At 37.6% G+C, this 18,177-nt stretch overlaps 1 protein-coding gene across 1 annotated transcript in view; it reads left to right on the top strand.

The window, feature by feature from the left end:
- Positions 1-18,177, top strand: part of COL4A3 (collagen type IV alpha 3 chain) — a 55,301-nt gene that overhangs the window by 13,251 nt on the left and 23,873 nt on the right. Inside the window, exons 3-24 of the mRNA XM_053986270.1 lie at positions 599-688; positions 2,603-2,647; positions 3,121-3,165; positions 3,460-3,522; positions 4,251-4,304; positions 5,111-5,137; positions 5,603-5,680; positions 6,550-6,612; positions 7,088-7,123; positions 7,236-7,277; positions 8,648-8,725; positions 10,140-10,202; positions 10,459-10,515; positions 12,206-12,250; positions 13,660-13,713; positions 14,075-14,116; positions 14,836-14,923; positions 15,285-15,320; positions 15,641-15,805; positions 16,006-16,098; positions 16,828-16,923; positions 17,257-17,327. Coding sequence (XP_053842245.1) covers positions 599-688; positions 2,603-2,647; positions 3,121-3,165; positions 3,460-3,522; positions 4,251-4,304; positions 5,111-5,137; positions 5,603-5,680; positions 6,550-6,612; positions 7,088-7,123; positions 7,236-7,277; positions 8,648-8,725; positions 10,140-10,202; positions 10,459-10,515; positions 12,206-12,250; positions 13,660-13,713; positions 14,075-14,116; positions 14,836-14,923; positions 15,285-15,320; positions 15,641-15,805; positions 16,006-16,098; positions 16,828-16,923; positions 17,257-17,327 — 1,431 coding nt within the window. The remainder of the gene's footprint in view (positions 1-598; positions 689-2,602; positions 2,648-3,120; positions 3,166-3,459; positions 3,523-4,250; positions 4,305-5,110; positions 5,138-5,602; positions 5,681-6,549; positions 6,613-7,087; positions 7,124-7,235; positions 7,278-8,647; positions 8,726-10,139; positions 10,203-10,458; positions 10,516-12,205; positions 12,251-13,659; positions 13,714-14,074; positions 14,117-14,835; positions 14,924-15,284; positions 15,321-15,640; positions 15,806-16,005; positions 16,099-16,827; positions 16,924-17,256; positions 17,328-18,177) is intronic.

The raw sequence follows: 18,177 nt of genomic DNA, 5'->3' as shown, positions 1-18,177 counted from the left end.
AGCAATGAGCCATGGAGTGCCCAGGGGCACTGAGCAACCACCAAAGGGAGCAGAGGGCACACAGTGCAATGCTTGAACATGAGGGGATAAAAGGCTGGGCTAAAGAACAAGCAGGGATGACTCTTGAAGCCTTCTGAAGTGATATGGTGTTCCTCTGTATGGGTTGAAGCTTTCTGAAGTTGCATGGTGATACTCTGTGCATTGTGGCCGTCTCAACTGCAACGTGTGCTGTGGCATTTGCTGTGACAAGCAGCCGTTAAGTTTCTCAATTTGTGTTGCCAAACGTAATACAGAAATATTAGCAAGGACTATGTATCAGCTGCTTTCTTAAACTTTTCATGCTGTCAGCTTATTTCTGTACTCTGTAAGAACCTGAGTACTATCTTGTGCTCTGATAATTCAGCTGTAATTATGAGCATGTGGGGCCATGGCAACCCAGAGATGGACCACCAAAACAGGTCAGTGTGGGCAAGGGCAGTGGATCTACCACAGCAGCAGAAAGCTAAGAGGTACTGAAAGTAATGAATGCCTCAGAAATAAGCTCTCAAAAGGAGGATTAATGGATATTTGAGGAGTTTAATTATCTTAATATTTACAGGGTGAAAAAGGCTTTCCTGGTGTTCCAGGTCCACCTGGTCAAAGAGGCTTTCCTGGTCCAGAAGGGCCTCCAGGGCCACAGGGACCAAAGGTAGGTATGTGAGACAGAGAGATACACACAGAGAAACTCCTGTGCTCGACAGTCAAAGTTAGCTATGGCTGTGTAGAAAATGCTATTTTACAAAACCAAACCAAAACCTGTCTCAGAGCTTCCCATTTGGTAGGGATGTTGTTTGGTCAGCTGCAAGGGTCATTTTGATTGCATCAGAGTAGAGCTCATATGACCATGGGCTTTTGTTGTCAGTTGTCCATTGGCCAGTGCTAAAGCAGCTGGACTAAACTGCCAGAAACAATGAAGATAGATCTAAACAGATTTTTGCAGCATACCTCAGTTTTTGTCTTAGTATCAATTAACATATTGACATTTGTTGCTGAAAGAAAGTAAACAAGCTACTAATGAGACAAATATGAAAAATAGATTTTAGAAAATTTGAAGGGAAACATGTTTTTTAAGATAAATCTTGGTCTGTTTAGGAAATACCTGGTTGCCTGCAGTATGGCGGGAGTGGCTTCAGTGACTTGAGCTTTCTTTCTTTTCTGTATGCCTAAACTGAGGCTGAATATGAATTTTCAATAACTCCTGCATGAGTAGAAAACCAAAAAATTGTGCATTAAAAGTGTTTTATGCATATTTTGTCTTGGGGAACAGTAATCTTGCTGTTATCAATACATTCACTCTGGTGAATAACTTAATTTTTATGTAAATATGGTGTGAACTCAGCCACAGTGTAAATCAGGAAGGTACTGCCACAATCACATTATGTCTAGGACCTGCACTAATGTGGTTACAGCACTTAACTATATCTTTAACCAAATGGGTTCTATAATTTTCATTTGTTTAAGTATTGTTGCATTATTCTGTCCTATTTATTTTTACAATACTTTCTGGAAGTGATACTCATGTAGATTTGATACATGTTATGATGCTTTTATCTGAACTTGTTGAAGTGTTTATTACAGCATTTCCCTTCTAGTAAGTGATAATAATTCTGCAAGAATGGCAAAAAGTAAGGCTAGTTTATCTAGCAAGAAGACCTCTGTTAGCCTGAATTGTCATATGTTGTAGTGTGTGCCAGTTAGCCTCTCCTGTCCAATGCCTCTACATTATCTGAAATGGAATGTGGCCCAGGACTTTAGAAGCTAGGCTGTTCTTCACATTTTCTATTTCCTTTCTGGGAATGGTAACATTTTCTTGCTAGCACTAAAGCTCTAAGCATCTTGAAAGAATTCCAGCAGGTTCTCTGCAGACTGTGCAGTGTCACTGTGGCATTCTTTGCTGGTTTCTTTCAGCCTTGCTCTCCCATCCTGCTTAGCCCCCTCTCAGCTTGCTCCAGGTCTTCCTTTCCATGCTTAACAGTGCAGGTGAGAGTACATACATCTATCTGATCATTACATGGACATCACCTGTATCTGGGAACCTTCCAGCTTTTTCCTTCCTTTCCAAGGAAGCACTTCCAGGACTCATTTTGACCAAATCCATAGCAACTCCTTTATCAACATACATGGTTTTGTTTTGACCTCTGACAAGATATAGGTATTTTTTCACTATGAGGGTAGGAGGATGGTGAGACATTGAACAGGTTCCCCACCCCTGCAAGTTCAAGGACAAGTTGGATGAGGCTTTGAGCAACCCCTTCTAGTCAAAGGGGTCCCTGCCCATGTTAGTGGGGTTGGAACTATGTAATCTTTAAGGTCCCTTCCAACTTGAAGTATTCTGTGATACCCCTGTTAACACTGAAAGGGAAAGAAAGACACCACAATTTATGCAAGTTGCATGAAATTCTTGTTTCCTTTATTGACTAAAATAGGCCAGACATTTATTTATTTATATAGCTGGTTTTGTGTGCACATATTAATATTGAAGATATTGTGTGTCCTGTTGATGTTTATGTGCTCTTTCTCAATTGAAAAGTACTGAAAAAATCACTTTCCATTTTTGATCTAGGGTTCTCCAGGGCTTACAGGCTTAGTTGGACCCAAAGGTATACGAGTAAGTGTTTGTATTTTAAACAAACTTACATGTATTAAATGTCATGCTAATTGCCAACTTGGTTCAATAATTTGTGAAAATAAAAGCAAAACATTGTCTGATTTCAAAGTATGGTTAAAATTTATGACATGATCTATGCACTAGTATTATTTATTTTTAGAACTTTTGCCCTTTTTGCTGCACCTTACATCCAAGGTTGTTGCTGTATGTATTTGATATTTGGGTGTGCAGTGAAAAAGTCAGACTAGAATACCACAAAGAGTTGTTTGGGGGTTTTTTTTGTGGGCAAAACCAGTGTGTGTTACCTGTGTGCAACCATTATGCTTGGTTCACAGTCAGAAGAGTTAAGGAAGTAATGATCTTTTAATAGAATCATACTTGCATTCATTCTTATGACTGTAATCAAAGAAAAATTGCCTAATGACATTTTGTTTAATATTCATAATATTATTTCTCTGGTTTAATATCATTAGGGGGTCCCAGGAATACCTGGATTTTCAGGTCCTCCAGGCCTTCCTGTAAGTAAAAATGAAACTGATTTAACCATTTCTCTCTTACTCCAGTCTTTAGTGCACAATTATCCTCTACTTAATGTGCTCACTCTAGTCTCAACATCAGCATTGTCTCTGTCAATTGGCCTAGAGATAAAAATCTTGGCATCAGCAATTCTTACTCATTGTAATGATTTAAGAACACATTGTAATCTGTCAAGTCTTGTGAAACATTGCTCCAACATAAACTCTTTCAGTGTTTCTGTAAGGCAATATGAATGTACAAAAACAAAGCTTTTGTCAATTTTGTGCTTCTTTTAGGGTGAACCAGGAGCTGTTGGTCCTCCTGGGCTCCCAGGTGTTCCAGGATGCAATGGCACAAAGGTACAAACCAAGATGAGTGTTCTGGAGATTGCGTTTGTCTGTGCTTGGGAATGGCCAAAAAGTGCTCTAAATTTCCCCCAATCTACAACAACTTTGACTTGCTTTGTTTTATGACTAGAAAATGTTTTATCAGCTAGAAAAACTTGTGTCATGGGACCAGAGAAAGGAAAAGTGCTACCTTTTTATGCAAAATAAATACTTAAATAATACATTCTAATTACCTTTGCTAAAAGATAAGAATAACATTTGATGTTTTGACAGATAATACTTTTTTCGTTAAATCTAGGAGACCTAATCAGTTTTGTCCAATGTGTCCTTTTGTTGCAGTGGGTTATAAAGGAGATAGTTAATCCATTTTATTTTGCTAGTATCTAGCTTGCAGTTGGCAATTCATAAATCCTGAAAGTAATTAAGTGAAAAGGCTCAATGTTAAGTAACAGATTTACCAAGTTTTCTTTGCTCTATGAGCATTCTGAGAGAGGGAGTCAGATAATCCCTACTACAGAAAATCATTGATTTCCAGTGAAACTGTGAACTAATCTGAACAGTCTAGGATAGAAGTCAAGCTGCAAAAAATGCAAGAAAAATCCTTTTCTAGCAAAATACGGTGACCGTGAACTCACAGTGCATTTAGTGTGATAGCATAAAAAACTTCTGTGATCATTTGCCAAAATCAGGCCAAATAATAAACCATAAGATGCATTAACAATCACTGTTACTACTTGCAGGGTGACCAAGGATTTCCAGGTCCTCCAGGTCGAAGAGGTGCTCCAGGTCTTCCAGTAAGTGTGACATTTATGACTGTGTGCATTCCCACCACATAAAGCCAGTGCCTGAAGGAGAGTAAAGCCTCATGTTAGTTCATACTGACAACCGTTGAAATATATAGATATCCCCATTTTATTAGTATGAAAACTGTATGATAGAGACCAAAGTTAAAAGTAATGTTTAATTGTCTGTATGTTGGGCCTCAACTTCTTAGCTAGTGCTGGCATGAAATTCATTGACTGGAGTTAGCTCTCATGAGATACTCATGAAAATTTACCACTTACATCTCCAAAAGTGTCCAAGATATATTTAATAGATTGCAGTTTCAGTTTCTGCTTAAGTATCTTTGAGAAAAGAATGGCTTAATTAAATCAGTATGAACCAGGAATTAAACCCAGAACTTCTCATTCTGGGTACACTGCTTTAATCCCAGGATTTGGGGTTTTTCACTGTAGAAATGTGTTTGAAAGAGAAACTTTTAAACAAATGGAAATGGAATGCTGTATTTTGATTTCCAGTGGCTTCAAATCTAATAACTTTTAAATATAATCTTTATTTTGACAGCTTTGCTGATTTTATTTATTCATTTAATAAGATCAGGCTTCAAAGCTGTTCTGCCTTCACTTGTAGAGTTGTACCTGTGAGATTGACTATTTTTAAATAATATATCCTTTCTTCTTAAATTGAAGTCTGGCCCAGTCATGCACCTTCTTCATGAAAATAAATCACCTGAAGAGCATCAAGCTTAGACACTACTTAGAATGTGTCACTTCAGCACTTTTTTATTTTTCTGTTTCAATATGATTGTTCTTCTTCCTAGGGACTTGCTGGTATCAAAGGAGAGAAGGTCAGTTATTTGCAAGACATTACATGAAATATTTATGGATTATCAATAATTTGTGTGTATATTTGTTGCTCTTTACAGCTCCATTCATGGGAAACAGAAGGTTTATTTCCAGAAGAAGCAACCACAAAGTTTGGTGCTTCCTTTGTTCTAATAGCATTCACCTCAGGTTGCAAAATGGTCTATTATTTTTTTCCTACTGTTACTGCATGTAATTAGTTTAACACTTTCAAACACACAAAGAACTAAGCTCCTCCCCTAAGCAGTTTATTAATTCATATGGAAATCTTCAGGTGCACTAAAGAGTGTTTTATAGCAATAAGAAGTAACAAAAATAAATAGTAGATAGTTCCCATCATTATGCAATTCTGATGTTGCTTATTTCCCTACAAACTGTATTAGAAGATTTGTTGCACTACAGAGTTCTACAGCATAACTTTTTATGTTTCTTTTTATCTAATTGTCCAGGGGTACCCTGCAGAAGGATATAGCCAAGAGTATGGTGCAAAAGGTGATCCTGGATTACCAGGAATGCCTGGTCTCCAGGTAACTCAAAATAAGGGGTGCTGAGATAGATATGTATGAAAATATACAGTAATATGTATAAACACATTCTACATAACATGAGTATGTATTAAAATTGTTTGGTATTTTACATAGCTTAAGTGTATTATGTACTTAATATAGATACAGTATTTTTTACAATTGTGTTACTGATTTCTAAACCAAAACCAGTCAGTTTGCAGGCCAGTCAGATTGCAGAAAAACAAGTATTTCAGGTAGGGAGAAAAACTGGTCATAGATCTGTGAGTTCACCCCTACACATATAGAATAGAATAGTTCAGTAGGAAGGGACCTATAATGGCCATCAAGTCCAACTGCTGAAACTTCCATTGAAGACTGAACAGGATAGACCAGCTCAGCTTCTAGAGTACTAACAAAGGACAGAATGGTCCATATTTCAAGAATGAACATTAACAGGGGAAGGCAGAGCTGACATTTTTTTGACTATTGGAATAGAGAGCATTAAATTAAAAAGAAAAAAAAAAGTTTAATTTTCCACTTCTTTGAAAAAAAGCTTTAAAGTATAGGATTTATTGTATAGAATATTTGAAGGATTGAAGGCTTATTAGAGACATTATAGGACCATATGGATTATGAGTCCACATTCCTCAGAGGACTACATTCTCACTTGAGTAGTTTAGTTTTAGAACAGATGTTTTCTCGTGTTTCAAAACATATGCCAAATAATGAAGCAGTGAGGAAGAATTATACTTCTGTGTTTCCCTGAGACAGGAAAAGGAAATTCAGAAGCAGAGCTGCTCCTCTGTTTCTCGTTCAGTTCATTGAATTTGGTGTTGTTTTGCTCATAATCTTGCCAGGAGATTTATTCCTGTTTCTTTTTTAATATGCAGGGTGCCCAGGGTGCTCAAGGATATCCTGGGGAACTTGGACCACAGGGCCCTCCAGGACCTTTAGTATGAATTTTTCTCACTTGTTACTTTGACCTTTAATTTTCTCTAAACCCTATGTAATTGCACAGATTCAAGTACTTGGCTCTCCCAGATCTGAGGTCTAGACACATGTGTATGTAAAAACTATGCTTTTCTGAACACATCTGATTTATTTCAATTTCTTTTGATTTTTATGCATGATAATTTCTATATTTTCAAAAGCATCCCTTGTCCGTGTAGGCATAAATTTTAATTTTCAAATAACTATCTATTAATTCACTTTAAATACTAATATGCATAACATTGAGAGATGCATATGTTTGTAACTATACTGTGTAAACAATCTGTCACCCACTTACAATGGCTTGCAGTTGTAAATGTGGAAGAAAGAGTAAAAATGGGATATAAGTTCTGTGGAAGTTGGGTACTTCAAAACACCTATATCAGAGAGCAAGATTGTAAGTTTTTTAGCTGAGGATTTTTTTTTCCTGTTTTGTAGGGCATGCCAGGGAAACCAGGACCTCCTGGACCTAAGGTAGTCTCAGATTGGTAAAAAAATGAAAACTTGTTATGTGTAATATGAATAAATCCATGTTTAAGTGTTTGTAAAATTTTAAAAAAATAACATTTTGGGATTTTTTTTTCAGGGTCTTATGGGACTGAAAGTAATAGGAGCCAAAGGAAGAAAGGTAACTGCATAGGAAGCTTTAAACATTTTATAAGTTTTGTTTCTGTTTTCTGCATTTTCTGATTTGCTATGGTGAAATATTTGGGAAAGTAAGTACTGTAAAATGCAAATTTTCAGTAGATATGTGGGAGTCTTTTGTTGAAAAATGGAAACATGGCAATGCTCTCTAAGGTCAAAATATTTTCACGTAAGAGCTGATGAGATAAACATCTAGACAGAAGATTAGACACTGAAGAGAAGCCAGTAATTAATATTAATTAACACATAGCATTAAATTAATATATATACTTTAAATGCTTATCTAAGCAGATAAACAGTGGTAAATATGTAACATTTGTAGTCTCATAACTTCAGTCCAATGTATTTTCAGTGTCAGCCCTTGTGATGCTAGCAAAACCCCCAGGTTTTGAATAAAAATTGGATAACTTGTCTTTCATGTACTTACTTTGTATCCCATGTAATTGGCATTAAACCAGGAATTACTACAAATGCCCATATCGTCTCTCAGCACCCAGCCTGCAGTTGCAAGACTACTGCAGTTAATCTGAATATCCTTGCAAGAGATTAGGGCATCTCACAATTATGCTGACTTGCACAGATTCAGTTTTAACATTGTAATCACTACCAGGAATGTGCTAAGGAGTTTCCTGGGGAAAAAAAAAAAGCCTATAAACTTGGCTATTCATTAGGAGTAGCTCAGGTGACCATAGAACATCTTGCTTCTTTATGAAAGAGTGACACATTCACCTCTGTTGTGCTGCAAAGTCATGCAAAAGCATTCCTGGCTTAAAATCACTGAAAATTATGGATATTGTTTTTGTGGAGGTCCACAAGAAAGATCACACTGGGACCTTTCCCAGGTCTCAAAGTTTCTTAATGAAAAAGTGCACTTCACTACTTATATTGTCAGTGAAGGACACATGAATGCTTGTTATGTCTGTTTGTACCATGATTCTGTAATCTCCCTGGAATACCCAGACTGCAGTTTGGAGGATGTCACCAAAGACAGTTCATGTAATTTACTGCTTGATGTAATTAAATAGAGATAAAGATTGTAATCAAGGAGAATTTTTTGCTTGATTTAAAATAGTTTTGTACCAAATAAATAGGATTAAAATTTTAAATTGCTTCTAGAAACTTTAACAGATATTAGCATATTCATTTTTATATTAATCAGCTAGGGGAAGGTTAAATCTTCCATATGTCTTTTTTCCTGGAATTTAAATGGCAAGCAAAGGGAAGTGTTAACTGAATTAATGGCTGAGTGTAATGACAGAAGAATTTTCATGGTATTGAAAGTATAGTAGTAGTAATTTGAAATAACAAAATCACACTGCTTGTAATTTGCTCTATTCTTCTTTTTCTTTCAAGGGTGACACCGGGTTAACTGGACCCCCTGGGCCCCCAGGAACTGTTATTGTGACGTTAAGTGGACCAGACAACATGACGGTAGTGAAATTGTTAAACATCACTTTCAGATAAGCCATCTGACTAGGTTCTGCTGTGAGAGTATGTTTTCATCTTTACTGCTCTGAGAGCATTTCTTTTTATCCATCCTAACATTTCTCAGATTTGTTTAATTAGATTCTAAGCTCTCTTAGTGTGTCTGTGTGGAGCCAGCTCAGCTGAGCCTATGTGCTCATGTGCACATCTGCACATGCCAGTGAAATGCTTCTTGCCTACCAGTACCCCACCTGCTGGGAATCTCTGAGTACATGAAGAGTAAATAACTTCTGCTTCACCAAATCCACATGGATGTTCTGAATGGCTATCAAAGCCACAGCTGTGTTGGCCTTGGCACTGAGAATGTCAGCCTGAGCTACCAGTTTCACAAAAGCTTACAACATGTTCATGTACATTTTGTAGTTTTTCTCATTATTTTTACTGAAACCCGAGTAATCATGGAAAGTGTTGGAAAGACAATAAATATGGAAGGAAATAGTCAGATTCAGCTTTAAGTATTGCTTTGTGAATTAAAATTATTGCATTGTATCCTTATATAGAATTAAACATCAATAGCTGATAGAATTCAAAGTATTTACATATCAACCGGGCAACGTGTTCTTGATTCCCTTTTTCCTATGGAACTTGCATCTAATCTGTGGAGTCATCCAAAGTCCCTCTCCATTATGTGCTGAAATAAAAGTGAATTTTAAATCAAGACTGAATTGAGGATGAGAAAGATTGCAGAAGAGCGGTTCAGCTTTTAGGCACTCCAGCTCTCCTTGTTTAGATCAAATACAGAGCACCTGGAGCACTTTCCAATCTCAACTGTGATGGTTTATCTTGAGATAATGACAATTTTTCAGCAACATTGAGCAATATGATTTAGAAACCTCTCAAAACTCCTTCCATAAATACTTTGGCACATTAGTCTAATCAGGTAATAATTAGACAAGGAAATTTGGCTTTGCAGTGACTTTAGGACGTGGCCCAGTGGTGCTACAATGTAGCATAGTCTAATCTTGCACCCACAGAGACAAGGGTGCTGTAGGTAGCCGCTGCAATTATGTTTGGAAGTAACTCTAGCTCCAGTGAAGCAACTAAGGTTTATCTGGGCTTTTTTCTTGTTTCTTGTTGCCATTTGTGGGGATATTCACTGCAGTTCTTTTGCATGCAATCACAGGTAGGTTGTTTTGACCTAGCTTTATTCTGAAATGTGCAGGAACAGTTTCTTTTTCAAACATCAGACTTAGGCAGGAGCACTGATACAAAGTTTCTGCTTCTTAATCATTTGAGTAGAACCATCTCTACTGGAAGAATCTTGCTGGTGACAGTATTTCCTATTTGTAGAACCAGTCTGAAATGGTAAGCATAGAAAAATCCAAGACACTGCAGTAAGTTCTTCTTTTCTATGTAATAGGACTTGAAAGGAGAAAAAGGAGAAAAAGGATCAAGAGGACCCCCAGGGCCAATGGGGTTTGCAGTAAGTAACCAGAAGTAAATCCCTTAAATCCAGATGTTCAGGCAGCATCACCTAGTAAATGCTACTCTTTACAGTCCAGTATTTATACTAATTACTTCAGCCTTTAATGACAAGAAAAGAACTAATGAATAGAATAAAATACCTATTAATAGCATTCCACCTGTATTTTTTAAAGATAAAAAATTATAAAATATATATTTAACTTAGAAAATGTGAGTTTCAAAACATGAGTATCATCAGTGTAATTTTGTTCCAGGGGCCAGTTGGTGATTCTCTAAGTGAAAAGGGTGACCGAGGAGAACCAGGAGCACAGGTGTGTGCAAACAGTTGAATACATATGTGTTAGTCCTTTCTGAAAAACAGTTTTGAACTAGTGTTGCTGTCCAGTTTTTGTCTCGCTGCTACTCAGAGCAAATTTGCTGAGATTCAAAAGCTCTTTCCTGCAGTAAACTAGACAAGAGCTGGAAGTCAAGTGACTTACATGATTACTTGGAGTGAAGGTCAGTTAATTGTGAGTATGCTTCTATTTTTTTTTTTTCCTCTAAAGGTTCTGCTGTTGAAACTTACTAAAAAAATGCTCTGCTAGACATATACTGGCTTTGTAGTGCAACAGTATAAGTATGTGGGAGAGTTCTGGACTCCGACATAAGTAGAAAACACCATGTTTGCTTAAGGCAGCAGACTTAAATTAGTATGTTCCAGCAGCAGCTGTGTGGAGATAAGAAGAAAGTTTCCTTAACAGCACAGTATATGAAAAAATATTTATCAAAAACCCCATGCATATTAAATACAATTTACCTGATTGTATCTTTTTTTGGAAGATAATTAAAGGAAAGCTATTACCTTCACTCAAATGCCTTTCAAACTTTCAGATAAAAACTAGTCAATGACAGATGCAGGGTCTTAGTAACGAAAACTACTAATTCATAAAAACTTAATGATATATAATCGGGGAGAACCCTAAAATAGTAAAAAAATCAAAATGTTTTGTGACATTTTCTGAATATAGATTTCGAATACATTATGAAAGCAATACTAAGAAAACTAATTTTCAAATTAAATATTTCATTCAGTCCAAATGTATATATTTTTGAAACTTTTCTCATACTTCTTGTGATTGCAATACATTTTCTTCCACAAGGAAATACAGCAAGGCAAGACCCTGGTAATACCTGAGGATTGTTCTTTCTCAGTTGTATTGTGCTATAACAATGATGGTGTTAGAGAGAAACTTGATTTTTATTTTTATTATTCCTATACATAATGAAAATTTCAATTTGAGTTGCTAGTGTAAAGTTCTAGAAATTCTTGCTATCCGATGTGTGTTATTAATCCTCCATCTTCTGTGTTTCTTTCACATTCTTCTGCTTGCAAAAGCCTTGTCCTGCCTTGCAGTATTTTTTCCTCCCTTCCCTTTGTCTCCTTATTTTGTTATGAATTCCTCAAACAGTTGTTTCTTGTTGCCACACAAGATGCAGGACCCCAGCAGATACCTCTGGCATGCTGCCTCCTTCTGTTTTCACTTTTCCATCTATTGCCCTGCTTTGATACCTTTGAAGTGCACTCCCTATTCCTTTTCATTAAGTAATTTCTCCTCAAGTTGTCCCACACAGGAAATGGGGTTCAGAGAGTTTTCCTTCAGTGTCCTTCCAAGCTCACCATGGGAAGGGCTGCTTGCTGCTGTATTGTTTTATTTGTCTTGTTTCTGCAAGAACCTGATTTTTTCACCAAGCTTTCTGCACTTGCCTGGTACTTTGTACTGCTGGAGTCTGGCACAAATGATCCTCCACAGGAGAAGCAATGTCAGTGGAATATCTTACTACATGTTTTGTAGAGTTTTATGAACTTTAGTTATGATCAATAAATACTTTAAAATAATCTTAATGGCTTTTTACAGTTTACACAGTTTACAGTTATGTGCACAGCATCAAGTTGCTATGCTCTTTGAATGCAGTAGCCTCACTTTAAATTGTTTATTTTATTTTACATTTTTCCTTTGTTAGGGGAAGCCTGGAAAAGAAGGTGCCCCAGGTCCACCTGGCTTACCGGTAATGAAGGAAACCTTCTAAATGTTTTCTAAGTCATAGTCATCTGTTTATGACAATTCTGTCTTCCTGTCACAGCTTTTCTCTGACTGTGGAATGGGTTTCGAAATGTTGATTTGCATACACTGAAACATTTCCTTCATGCAGCTGGCCTTGGAACATACCATGTCCTCACAGATTTATGTGCAGGAGAAAGAGGCTCAGTTCATAGGTGTCATTGTTTCTATGCCAATTAAAAAGACCTGTTGCTTGCTGCTGACTGTCTAATGAGTTTGAGACACACTCAAAGTTAAGCAAAATTAATTCTACGGAGTTTGTTCTGGTTAATCACATTGAAATTTTTGCAAAAGAGTTATGCCTTCCCTTTAATAATCAAGAAGTTAATATTTTTAATCACTAGGATCAAAGACATTGTTTTATGAAGACAAGTTATTGTCAGGGTCGTGGCTGTCTTGGCCTGGAACAAGATGACTGATAGCTATTAGACCAATTTTGTCAACATTTTCTTAAAATATGCCACTTTAGAAGGAAAATAGTATAATTTGTGTACTAATTTAAAAGTTGGAGTTGTTCAAATGTGTTTGAAATACTGTATTCAATTGGTTAAGTATCAGTTCTTTTTACTTCAGCTCTACTTTCACAACATCATTAGAGTTGCAGTGACCTTATAAATATCTTACCAAAATTCTTACTGCCAGAATAGTCCATTGCACATGTATCTTACTATAACATCATCTTTGTCATGCTAAAATGACCTTCACAGGCAGTCTGAACACATTTCAGTCTGATGAAGAACACTGAATGACAGACCACAAAGCTCTACTGCCTCTAACAGAAAGAAAATTTTCTGTCATGACAAAGACGTGCCATTGCTCTGTTCCCATTTCAGCTTTACTCACTAGCAGTACATTCAACTGCATGAGTCTAGAAGAAGTCCCTCTCTCTTGCCTGCATTCACTTACAGAAAGCCTTAGTCTGCACTGTTTTCCCTCCTGGTGCTGCTGACACCTCATGAGATCAGCACCATCCCGCAGACTGAGTTCTAAGGGAGGGTAATGAATGCAAGTCTCTTGCATTGTGTACATTTTCTCCCCTTCAGAAATAATTTGCAGAGGGAGAACAGATTAGAAACTCCTACACTCGTGCCATGCAGAGCAGCTTTCCCTTGGGAGTGTTAGAGTGTGCTGTAATAAATGCAGGTTTGAATGGAGCACTTGCAGCTTTTCCTACAATCATGGAGCTGTACCTCAAACTGGGTCTTTGCAGTTTCTTCTCCTGAGCAAGTTGCATTCACTTTCCCATCACTATGGAATATTAAAGCTTTACATTTTAGATCTTACTGTTGTCAGTGCTAAAAGATTATAAAATTATAAGGTTATAATCCTTATAAAACTGTGTACTGTCACCTGCAGGGACAAAAGGGTGCCCAGGGCAAGCCAGGACTGACAGGAAGGCAAGGAGCTAAGGTATTGTCCAACAGTTTTGTTATTGCTTTTGAGGATAAGGTTAAGGTATGTTTGGAGGTTACTTTATAATTTTATTTATCACTGTGTATATAATATGTTTCACTTGGCCTAAAAGATAAGTAAGGGTATCATGGAATAGGGAAGGGATCAGCTGTAACAAATCATATGTCTGCTGATGAGTTCCTGTAGGTCTTGGTGTATGCAGCTGAATAGTTGTGTAAAGAACAGACACAGGGTGGTGAAGGACTAGTCAGGAATAGTTGTTTTTTTTTTTTTAAGTTTTGAGCAATGTACTGAAGTAACAGTGGATAAATGTGATTCCATATATTGTTTTTAATAAACAAACCTATCTCTGATAAAGGGAATGAAAGGAAACCCTGGTCCACCTGGAGCTTGTGGTCGAGTAAGTGTAAATAACCTTCATATATCATTTTTCTAAACTATTATAATAACCTTCATATATCATTTTTCTAAACCATTATAATAAGAATAATCCAAATTGTTTGCATGAGGCAGTAATGGATATCCTGTGATGCTCTAATCAGGCATAGCTTTTGCAAAATACTGATATTGCTGTGATTCTCACACAGATGAGATCTTTCATATGGAATTGCATACAGTATCTATGCCTGATTAGACCTCACCTGGATCCAGCAATTTTGGCAGGAGATTGGACTGTCAAAGAACAGTTACAAAAATTCACAGGAGTTAATATTTGAATCAATTTTTAAGGGGGCCTTAATTTTAAAATGCAAAGAACCCTTTTTATGAAAGCAAGTTGGTATGAGTACTGTTTCCCTGTCTAGTCATGCTGTCTCCCTAGTGGCTTTCTTAAAGGCTCCATGTGCACCTAATGGAAACCTTCTGCCTAAATTGTTCAGAAGAAATAACTTCGTAAAAAGCTGAAGTGTTTGTGATATTGACAGAGTAATCAAAAAACACTGCTGCTAATAACAATTTTGATTTCATTTCTGGTTGCTTGTAATTAGTAAGGTCTTGTGGTGTCAGAACACCAAAATTATGAATGAGATCAAAACATTGCTTTAATCAAGTGTTCAGTGTGAGGTACTGTGCTTTTCTCTTCATTCTTGCAACTACTTTTCTTACCACCTTTCTCTTGAGACGGAGTATTATGATTATGTGGTTGGTGAAAAAGGGGATGAAGGACCCCCTGGGCCTCCAGGACCAAAAGGTCAACGTGGCATGCCTGGTGAGTGGGATATCAAAATTACAATCCTGTAGTAAGAACAGTCCCCTCAAAGGGCTTATTGTAGACTACATTTTCAGCAAACTTCTGCCTTTACAAGAATATTTCCTAGACTCACATCTAATTGCTGACTTGAAATGTATCCTGAGACTTTGATTTATAGCATTATTTACCCTTAAAAATAATTGCCAATATGCAATAGTTGCTTAGAGTGGTAGATGCCTACTCAGGAAAAACCAAATTCTTATTTTAAATTTTAAGCTTAAAATGCAGAAGATCAAAGTTTGTATTCGCTGCTATTGAACAGTGATTTCGTAGAGTATAGAGTGGTTTAACTCAAGTTTTTAATATCTCACTTTTGCAGGGCCACAGGGTCCTCCTGGAGCTGCTGGTAGACCAGGTATTTGCAATAATAAAATACAATGTTCTTCCTGTCTCTTACACTGAATCAGCTTTGTCAAATATTAGTTTCAGATGACTTTAAAAATATCTCTAAGTGCTAAAAAATTATCACCCAAGAGCTTTAATGGGTCAAGTACTTAGGTTAAAAATAATTTTTAAATGTCTGTAGATTCTCACTTTGATTAGTATATTTCAAGATAGAAAAAGATTTGTGGGATGAACTTGGTGTGTTTGTCTGTCACTCATCTTATTGAGTACTTAGCTTTGAGATGCCATTTCTTCTTTAACTCTGTTTTTGTATTTTTCCCCTTTGATTAGGTGTGTCAAGACCTGGTCTGAGAGGTCCCCCAGGATTTCCTGGGCCGAAAGGAACAAAAGGAGAGAAAGGACAAACTGGCTTGTGTATAGTAGGCCCTCCAGGACTGCCTGGTATTACTGGCAGGCCTGGTTCTGTTGGATTGCCAGGTCCTCCAGGAGAACCAGGTACTTCTAGTTGCAGGTGTTTTGGATTTTTCCAGGTAGCTCTCTTTTAAATGAATTGTTGAATATCCCAAGTTGGAAGGGACCCATAAGGATCAGAATACTGTTTCCAGCTCATCCCTGCAACTTTTTTCTCCCTTAGCAAGTAGAGAATTGTCTGAATAATCTGTCATGTAATGGTGCCATGTTAATTTCATTAACAGGTAGAGTAACATTTGGAACTGGCCTGCCAGGACTTCCTGGAGAGCCAGGCTGTACAGGACCTCCAGGACCTCCAGGAGATACTGGCATGAGAGGTCAGTTTCAGATAACTGTCATTCAGAAGTAGATGGTACAATCTAGTAATCTTCATGGATCCTCATTAGTTTTTTTAAAAATTTAATTTAACTTTTAAATAATTTGCTGAGTTCAGAGTTTTAAGAACATTCATTAGGGATAGTGAGATGTCTTCCTCCCCTTACATCAACTGAAAGAGTGGTGATGTGCCAGTGCTGCACACCAGTTGTACAGAACTGTGGCAGGGTGTAGGTCTTCACTGGAACAAGCAGTTACTACAGATTGGTAGGGCTTTGTACTCTGTTATGTTCTTGCTGACAGTTCATCTCTGAAAGAAGCTGCAACTTCCACCCACAGGAGCTGCTGAATCTCTTTGCCCTTTGCTTGTCATTAGAATGACCCTGAATGTTGTAGAACTCTATTACTTGGAAATGTATTGTCCCTTACGTACGCTTAGAATCTGGCTTAGTAAAGTGACTGTATCCAAATTGTTTGCTAAAACTTGACTTGAAAAAATCAAGAAGTTTAAACCAAATGTTTCTGTCCTTTCAATTAATTGCAGTCAGTTGTGATTGACTTTCTGACCACAGGTAATTTAGTACTGCGTTAGAAGTGATCTTCCAACAACATTAAAGCCATGATTTACCCCTCTTGGCCAAAAAGTGTTAGCTACAACAAAATAAGTAACACATTAGTTAAGCTTGAAAATTACTTGCTGTGGACCAACTAATGATTTATTTTCATTCTAGGTGATGATGCTCGTGTGTGTACTGATTGTAGCTACATTCCGGGAATGCCTGGTCTTCCTGGTTCTCCTGGGCCTCGTGGTCAGGATGGCATGCCTGGTAAATTTTCTTGTTCCTAACAGGATAGTAGGAGTGCAAGTTATTTTGGTTTTAGCATGAGAATTAAGTGTGGGGATGTCTGCAGCCTGCAGTCCTTGAACTAGCCCTGAGGTGGTGATGAGTGTGAGAGCCTGGGACAGCTCCCTCTGCTGATATGAGCACAAGCCCTAAAAGACTGGAACTCAGAGATATGATAGGCTTTAGCTCAGTCTATGATGAGTAGTCACTGTAACAATTGAAACATTGAATACTGGGTGCGATTATTGGAGCCTGTCAAAATCTATGTCCTTGTTTTCATTTTTTTTTTGCAAAATATATATGTTTCTTTTGCAGGTAGAGAAGGAACAACAGGTCCAAAAGGTTCTCCAGGTTCTCCAGGAACACCAGGGCTTCCAGGGGCTCAAGTAAGACTGGTTTTTCAGATTAACATTCAGATCCCACAAGAATTATTTCAGAGAAACCTCATGGCTAGTATTACGTGCAGCATCATACTGGGTGATCCCAACAGGTTTTTTCCTGTAGTAATGAATGTGTCAGCATGGGAGACAAGGCAGAGAATGTGATGAATTGCTCACACAGCTTTACATCAGCCTGGTTGCTCAGTGCAGCAAGTTAGCCCAGGCAGAGAGGCAGGTAAATAAATACCTGTGTGATTAACCTGTGCTGCATTTCATGGTGCTGAGGCTGCTTGTTCTGGCTGGTATGAGTAGTCTAGAGTTACCTTCTATTCCTTTATATAATTCAATAATCATGGCAGTGGCTGTAAAGCATATATGGATTTTTGTGTGCTGTGATCTTTGTCAGACTTCTTACTTCTCTTGTTTCCAACATACTCAGGAGTTGCTAAAGCCCCAGCTGTGCAGAGAAACTTGCTTCTCATCCTACCCTCTTCAGGGGTGCAAAGGACACTCCCTCCAGGGAAATGTTATGAAGAGGGAAGTCTGCCACTTGCTGCCACACACATGTCATTTGGTTGTGCTAACTTGTGCCTGTAGTAGTAATTATTTATGGGAAAGTACAGCCTGTGCAGTCAAATAAAAAATCATGCACAAGTATTTGTTGTGGTGGTTGCTGTACAGATGCAGAATGAGTCTGCTAACAGGCTTCCAGGAGCCCCCTAAGAGTTCATGAGCCCAAGATCACTAGAGCCCAGTGTGCTTTCAGCTGGGATAGTGTACCTGCTTTGTAACCTGTGGGGGAGAGAAGGGAGAGGGAACTTAACTATGAACAGAGCTAGCTATGGCACTTAGAGTG

Source organism: Vidua macroura, chromosome 10, assembly GCF_024509145.1.
Source record: "Vidua macroura isolate BioBank_ID:100142 chromosome 10, ASM2450914v1, whole genome shotgun sequence".
In the NCBI taxonomy this organism is placed as follows: Eukaryota; Metazoa; Chordata; class Aves; order Passeriformes; family Viduidae; genus Vidua; species Vidua macroura.
The sequence above is the reverse complement of the archived record's forward strand: the minus strand, read 5'-3'. Positions and strand labels throughout refer to the sequence as shown.